General features: G+C 48.4%; 1 protein-coding gene across 1 annotated transcript; it reads right to left on the bottom strand.

Moving 5' to 3' along the window:
* Positions 1-5665: 5665 nt before the first annotated feature.
* Positions 5666-7285, bottom strand: LOC125538023 (uncharacterized). Its single transcript, XM_048701329.2, has 2 exons — positions 6910-7285; positions 5666-6808 (listed from the first exon to the last, which is right to left on the bottom strand). The coding sequence occupies exons 1-2, from the start codon at positions 7184-7186 to the stop codon at positions 6024-6026; spliced, it is 1062 nt and encodes a 353-aa protein (XP_048557286.2). The 5' UTR covers positions 7187-7285; the 3' UTR covers positions 5666-6023.
* Between the last annotated feature and the right edge of the window lie 889 nt (positions 7286-8174).

Below are 8174 nucleotides of genomic sequence, written 5' to 3'. Positions count from 1 at the left end.
GACTTTTTTTAATGAATCGGGCTCTAAGGGACTGCGTTTCAAAAAAAAAAATAGTTAGCTCAGGGGTGTATGCTTTTGTTGGGAGAACCATGTAATAATTTAAAGATCTTCTCTATTTATGTCTTCTTCTCAAGTATTCGCACGTGAGACAATGATATTCGTATGTCAGACAATGATTTTCCTTTTGTTTGATTACTAGTAAACGTGCACATGCAACGCACGTCTCAATCAAACCATGTCAAATTCATATGGGTATTAAATTTTGAATTCATACTCTAGGATGACCAATTCTCTATAAACAAAAGGAGAAGTAAAAACCCATCAATTATCTTTTGACGATAACAAGCAGACCACGGGAATCACAACCGTATAAAAAATGTCACAAATCAATGGCAACCGACTGGCTGGATAACTTCTCCGCGGAGAATGTAAGGACGTAGCCTATTTACTCTATTGTATAGTAAAAATGGAATCAAATACCCTATGAAGATTTCAGAATGTTTATTTTCATGATGAAAAGCAAAGGAACACAAACATTGTCCAAGTGGTGTCAATGCAAAGTTGGAACAAAGAAACCCAAAAAATAGCAGTCTTGGGAGAATTGAATTAGTTTTCTTCTTGGATTGAGGCTACTTGTTATTGTCAAAATTTGAAGGATCGACAGTTGCAGTGATACCACCCATTGGGAGTCATAGCAGGCCCCACCTGCGAGCAGGAAGAGTCGGAATTTCTTTGCCTCGTTCTTACTTTATCTCAGCTTCTCATGGAGTGGAATTACAGTTCAGACAGACAGTATCTATTGTGTACATAGTTGCAGAACATCTAGAAGCTAAAAACAGGTCAATAAAGCGTTATATTCATGGTAAGGAAATGGGGAGAGGGAATTCTACAATTTCTCTATGACATGGATGGCATGCAAGCAACCCTTTCTCTACCATATGCTTAGTTCTGACAATATTAAACATGAGTTAAACATGTAGTCGCGCTTACATCTTAGCAGTGCAGAAAGGTTGCTATTATAGAATGGGAAACTATACAATATGGGGAAATTGGGCATGTGCACATCAAGGGCTATAATAATTATTGTTAGGCAAAGCTAAACAGGACTGGAAAAAGAATCCACACAAAATTTAGGATGACCAAAGCCACTCAAAGACCTTTCTAACTAAGATGAATATACACTCAGGACAAGAAATCATACTAAATTAACACTCGATAGATGAGTTTAATGGCTAAAATGAAGGAAATACGTAATGTCATGGCGCTTTTAGTTATTCATGTGCAAATCCAACAGTAAGCATGATCTGACGAAAGACGCAAAGATTCAAAGTTATCAGTTGATACAAAATATGCTGAAATATATACAAAAGACGTAAAGATTCAAAGTTATCAAATGAGAATGTAAAGGACCCAGGTTTGTCTCAAGTCATTTACAATCTCAAACGATGAAAGCTTGTTTTCTGCAAGTTCACCAAAGGTTCTAATTTACTACTTTTTACTCAAAGATCTGTTGTCGACTGATCTCAGAATCTTATGGCTGAGATTAACATAATTGTAGAAAGCAACATCAACTTAAATTTTATAGTCTGCATTGGAAACCACCAAACAGTTTCCAGAAAGATGTTTTTTGAAGACCAGAGGGCAGAGTGAGTATATGACTTACATTTGTTTAGGAAATAGGAATAATGCAGGTAAACCTATACAAAGAGCACACATATATGCATCCGTACCAGGTAATCTCTAGCTACTCATGACTTCAAACCAGAGGCAGAGTATACAAGATAGAATTCCCATATACGAATGAACTTCTCATCAAAGCCCAGTTTCAAAACTTGACTGCAAGAAAAGGAAGTGATAAGAAATTAGAAATTAATACTACCTGAGCAACCAAGTGGAACATATATGTATATAATCGTCACAGCAGTATTCTTCATGTAGTGAGTTTCAAGTGATACTTACTCTTTGTTGGCCATGAGTTAAACATGACAAGTGATACTTATTCTTACCACCACCTGCCCCTGCTTCGCGTTGTTGCTTGTCCGTCGTGGCCGTGCAGCCGCTGCCGCTGTGTGCTACACATGTGTTGCTGTCCGCCAATGTGCCGCTGCTCCCCGTCGCCGTCGCCTCCCCGGCTGACCCCACAAGCCATAACCATTCATATCCTATGCACCTTGTTATCTCAGTGTTGTAGCTAAAGTGCAATTCACACACATGAAACATCATGCAGTTTATTCACAAATTTTACTTCAGAAAATATTTTAAAATAAAATGGTGCCTCAGCTTATGCAAAAAGTGAAATATCTGGAAATATAACTTCATAGACTCTAGTGTTATAAAAATTACATCCCAATAACTTTTCGAAACACATATCTGCACTGGAAAAAATCAGATCCTTCCTTCTAGGAAGGTGATCTTCGTGCCCTTTTTCCACCCTGGCTTCACATCAATAGTCGGGATCTCCTCGTCTTTTTACACATAGTCGCCATGAGGAAGTAGTGTTTAGTGTTTATTTTAGCATCTAAAATCAGTTTGTTGTTCTATCAAAGACAAGTAAGCTTGCAAGTGCAATGCATGTCTTGTTAAAAAACAAAATTTTGAATACGCAAAGCACGTCTGAACTACAAACATACTTTTATAATTTTAGATTCAAGTTACTATTAAGCAAACAAATTTATACGCATGCTTATGCCAGATTAAATTTTGGCAACCTGACTTGTCCATATATTATGTACACTAAACTGATGGTAAATTCATCTAACTGTAGGCAAATCACAAGAAAGTTGGCATGTTAATCCAGGCCTGGTGTGTTACCTCAAATGAATTAGCTGATCTCTTGCCCACTGTAGTGGTTTGGCGAAACTTCCCGGCTCCTTAAGAAGAAAGTTAGATAGCTTCCTCTTGATTTAAGATTCAGCAATAGACTTCCAGCAGAAAAACATTGTCCAATCTAGTATATAGAACAAACTACTTCTTTCTGAATTGGACTTCCACTTGTTGCTTCATTAGTGCTTTAGTTTTTCGAGCTGCCTTTCCTCCAATCCCAGATAGCAGTAGAGACGCTGATGCCTAAACAAGCTGCATAAGAAAATAATCTTTATCGAATTTGAAGGAACATAATAATATGAATTTGTTCTAGTCGATCTAAGAAAACAATACAGGAACAAAAAGTTCATGAATACCAGCTGGAGTTGCAAGAACTGAAGTGACCTGACTCTAAAAAAAGATCTGATGTATTGCCAAATGGAACATGCCAAGAGCAGGACAGGAAGCAGAAAAAAAGATGGCCTGAAACAAATCACGCACCTGGACTGGACAATGATGCATCGTCCTACGCGCATGCAATTAGCACTTACAAGCAATCACATGATTCTCATTCTTGGACTGAACACTGCCAGATTCCGCAAACAGATTGCAAGTATCAGCTTCCATGCACCGCTTGCATACATGCCCTGAAGAATATAAGTAGATGAAATCAAGTGCCATTTATTTGATCAGTCTCTATCATGTCCATGCTATACTGACAAAAAATGCCATGACTGAATCTCAGTGCATAGTATTGTGCAACAGAATTATCTTAGTCCATCATCATGACTTCTATACATCTATACTAATATAATCTCTATATGCTTTCTGCTCTAGGTAACAGTACGTGCATCCGTGAACAGTAGAAAATGGGAGGTGTGAAGTCCATTGCGGCCTGACGGCGGTCCTTCTCACTGGGAATCACACCCTCAACATTGGGCGCATGTGGGATACATTGGCGAAGCAAAGACGGTTCTCAGGGAGAGGCCATCGGATGCCATCCTTGTTGGTGGTACCGTACGGTGACGGCACAAACCACCGACACCCGGACGCGAGCAAGACACCGCCCACGTCGAGATCGGTGACATCAAGGCCAAGATCCTGCACCTCTCCTCTCGCCTCCACCACCACCCCGCACCTCCAGAGGTACGACAACCTGTAGCGCGATGACGCCGGAACACGTCCACGGGCGAAGGGGCTCAGCTAGGCTGCGGAGGGCGCCGATGGGGGGTGGTGACGGTAGAAAGAGGGGCGGCGCGAGGAGGAGGGGAAGGATGGAGCGGCGGCGCATGGAGGAAGAGAAGGGGCGATGGTTGCTCATGATATATCCATCCTTCTCGATCTGAAGCTGCAGGAGGAACGGCGCGGGGGCGCGAGGTTGTGCGGGAGTAACGACGCAGGGCGTGAGATCGTGCGGGCGGGGCCAGAGGTCGTGGGAACGTTCTGTTTTAGCGATCGATGGACTGTACGTAAGTGGCTTAATTGTGGCTTGGTTAAACACGGAAGGATTATGAGCCATCAGATCATGTAGATGGATGGATATAATTGCTTGGATCTGTCCCTCTCTTTCTTTTATAAAGATAGTAGATAGTAGATAGATAACATGTTGTGGTGTTTGAAAGTCAAATTTATATTCATATAGGCATCAATACGATAAAAATAACTCTAATATCATTTAATCTGACAACAATAGGGTCCAAGAGCATTACAAACTTTTCATCGCCGACATGAAAAAACAGGCTCTGAAAGGAACTGGCCTGCCTTATTATTTAGGGCTTATCTTCACATGCCCTTATGTGAGGCTTATTTGCACAAGAGCTTATTTTTACAACACAGCTCAAAAGAACTGGCCATAATTGCTGGCGACCTGGACAGATACAGAGTCATGGCAGACTCCTGCCACAGCGACCGGAAGCCGTACGCAGCATACCACTCGCCCCTGCCGCCATGGCATGGGCCAACTTACATGTCTGAGAGCAGAAAGAAACTGCAACATGATATAGCAATTTAAACCCACAAAAATACGCGTCTCCTTGAACAAAGCTCCACCGGCAGAAACGCCGCGTGCATTGCACCGTAGAGCGTAGAGCAATGTTGGAGGAAAAAGGCACACGATGAGATAAACTGGAAATTTATACGAACCGATCGATTCCCATGGATGTCGGACGATCCAATCCTTGTGTGCACGAACTCCAGATTGACGAACGCACGCAATCGAATGTCAAGGTGCGGGGTCGGGCACGTCATGACTCACGAAAATCTTGTGCGGCAGCTTATCGTCCTTGACGCGCGACGGAGCCTTGGCCCTACTCCGCGACGATGGCGACGACCCGCCCGCCGGCGTGACTCCGTCGGCGCCGCCTACGGCGGTGCCTCCGCAGGTAGAGGAGGAAGGCGAGGAGACCGAGCAGCAAGACGAGGCTGCGAAGGCGGCGGCCACGCCGCTTTCTCCTTATCTTGCGCGGCGCCGGTGGTTGCGTCGGTGGCTCATGGTGGCCAGGGCGCTGCCGCCGAACACGAACAAGCTGCGGTTGCTGGCTCTCCTCCGGCTGCCCGCCCGCCATCGCTGCTCCTGTCCTGATATGGCAGCCCACAGAGACATCCGCGAGATGACGTTGTTTATATTGCACTGCCTCTGTCTGTAGCTCTGCCGCTTGGAGCAAGGCGACGCAAGGAATATGATCACGCGGAGGCGGAGCTAGCTGTGATTGCCGATGAAGCTGAGTGGCGCGCAAAGGGAAGGGACGAGCTAAAAGGGGCGACACATTGGCAGGTACGTGGCGTTTGTTTCAAGGCACGGTAAGGAATCCCGATCCACCTTCCGATGTAGCTCAATGGAAAACTGTATCTCACACATGTAATATAACATGAAAAACAAACTTGATTGCTCAATCATTATATTTGAAAAAATACATTGAGGGGGAAAAAGCAGCTAAGATGGGCTCGACTCGACATGCATATGAACTTCGATCTTCGGATCATGCCCTGCCGATCCTATCCTAGCCTGGCACGCCGAGCAACGCCTGGATTTCCAACGTTGCCCTACACGACGATCGTTTGACTAACACACAAGACACGACATCATCACCAGCAGGTGATTTATTTGGAAAGCAAATGCGGAGCTACTACCAATAACGTGGTGTAGCAGCAGCGAGCACGTAGACGTGTATGGGCACACTTACGAGGGTAATGAAGCAAAATCAGCTCGCAATACTCGTACTTCACTTCTTGCAGACCAGCCCGGCGCTGCCCTTGCCGCTGCCGCACATGGTGTCGGCCGGCTCGTCGATCATGTCGACCGCCCCGACGCGGACGACGTCCTCTCCGGCGAAGCGCGCCACCTCGCAGTCCGTCCCGAAGATGTCCGACACCTGGTACTTTGCGGCACCCCCCATCACCGGGATCTTGGCGCCCATGTCAACCCCGGCGCTGACGTAGTCCGGGCGGTAGGTCTGGCCGAGCACGCCGTGCACGTCGGCGCTGATGGAGTTGAACTTGAACGCGACGTTGAGGTGCGCGAGGCTGTCGTCGGCGGTGAGGCCGTAGTCGTGGACCCTCGAGTCCTCCTCAGTCACCGGCACCGCGTTGGCGACGATGCGGAACCGGCCGTCGAGGCGCACCACCACGCCGTTGGCCGCGCCGATGCGGAAGACGGACAGCGCGGGCGCGGAGGCCGGGCTCCAGCTGGCGGCCGGCGCCGCGTCCAGCTCGACGGGCACGCCGTCGAAGGTGATGACGAGGCGGTCGACGGCGTTGTCCCAGGTGACCGTCCTCTTGACGCCGAGGTAGAGGCGGTGGCCACCGAAGCGGATGCCGAGCGCCTGCACCCATGTGAAGTCACGCGCCGCCTTCACGTTGCGCTTGCCGATGAAGTGCGCGTTGATGTGCAGGTTGGCGTCGGAGAGCAGGCAGAAGTCGGCGTCCCTGCGGCCGTGGAAGAGGAACTTGTTGCCGTCGCCACCCACGAAGCGCGGGTCGTAGCACTCCGTGCCGGCCAGTTCACACACTGTTGGGTTCCAATGATGCATCAAGCACACAGTCGATCAGTAACCTCAACTGCGAAATGAATGCAAAAAACATGGACGTGTATGTGTGCTGTGCTCTTACTGCAGACGAGCTTGCAGCTGGGGCAGTGCACGTAGCAGAGGTCGCGGCAGCCGGCGGGGCAGCGGCGCACCGGGATCATGCACTCTGGGGCCTGCGACGGGCTGCTCTGGTTGTAGCAGCTCACCACGGTGGGCTGCGCGCCGGGGCTCATGTAGATGGGGACCACATTGGGGTCCGATAAAATGGGGTTGTCCTTCGGCTGGGCACCGACCGTCACGAGGAATGCGGCGGCGCAGGCGAGCAGCGCCACCGCGCACGGGCGCCGGACGGACGCCATCGATCACTGCTAGTCGGTCTCTAGGTGATCTTCACTGCGAGTTGAGTGAAGCTGTTGCGAGTGCTCGATCGTGATGGTGTGATGGTGCAAGGCGTGGAACGCATTCTTTTATAGCCCGGGATGATCTGACTAAACTTGTGTCGTCGGAACCACGCATTGCTTTCCAACTATCAAGTCTCGGCAAGTCAACTGCCGCTCGGCTAGCTCCCCGCCACATGAAACGATTCCACGCTTACCATCCCGGCGATCGCCGCTGATGGAACAGTTGATTGAATTCCGGGGCGCTTGCTCTCGATCTTGCTGTCAAGTGTCATCTGCTCTACGTTATGGCAAAACAGAATCTACATGGCCAGCTTGGACAAAAAATTCTTCTCTTTAGAATGAAATCAAGATTCAGATATACCATGGTCACTGAAAAATGCACATGACATTTGTAGCGTGCAATCTTCAGGGTAAAGGCGCAAGGAGTTTATCCTAAGGAAAACGTTTGCAGCCGGACTGCTGGCCGAAGCGTTGCGCCGCTCTGATGCAAGCCAGGCGATTGATCGCGATCATGTGGCCAGCAATAGCAGGCGCCCCTCCCTTATCCACATCGAACGCTTTCTTCCTCGCAGCGCAGCTCAGAATCGCAGCTCCTCCGTCCTGCACCACCGGCGTCGTCACAACTCCGGTCCGCCATCCCGCACCATCGGTGTCGTTGTCGAGACCCCCCCCCCCCCTTCACCATCCGGAACAGATCTCTCTCTTTTCCCTGTCCTTTTTTTCTCTCCAATGACCGACGCTCACGGGCCCTGAACTCTTGATCCCCGACGACCGTCTCTCACTAGAGATGAACACGATAGCAAGAGCATTGCGCGTACGGCGATGCTGGAACCATAAGTTGTTTGCTGCAACCGGCGGCAGGCCAGACACTGGGAACCGAGGTGCCCCCGTGCTACAACCATGGCGGCCGGTGTCGGTGTCAAAAATCGGCGGATCTCGAGTAGGG

This window comes from Triticum urartu, chromosome 2A (assembly GCF_056163025.1).
Source record: "Triticum urartu cultivar PI428250 chromosome 2A, HENAU_Tu73, whole genome shotgun sequence".
NCBI lineage: Eukaryota > Viridiplantae > Streptophyta > Magnoliopsida > Poales > Poaceae > Triticum > Triticum urartu.
This window is presented reverse-complemented; position numbering and strand designations above follow the sequence as displayed.

Excerpts from the sequence above, each read along its gene's own strand:
- LOC125538023 (XM_048701329.2), bottom strand. The coding sequence starts at position 7,186 with ATGGCGTCCGTCCGGCGCCCGTGCGCGGTGGCGCTGCTCGCCTGCGCC. Across the intron at positions 6,809-6,909 it reads CAGCTGCAAGCTCGTCTGCA|TGTGTGAACTGGCCGGCACG; the intron begins GTAAGAGCACAG and ends GGAACCCAACAG.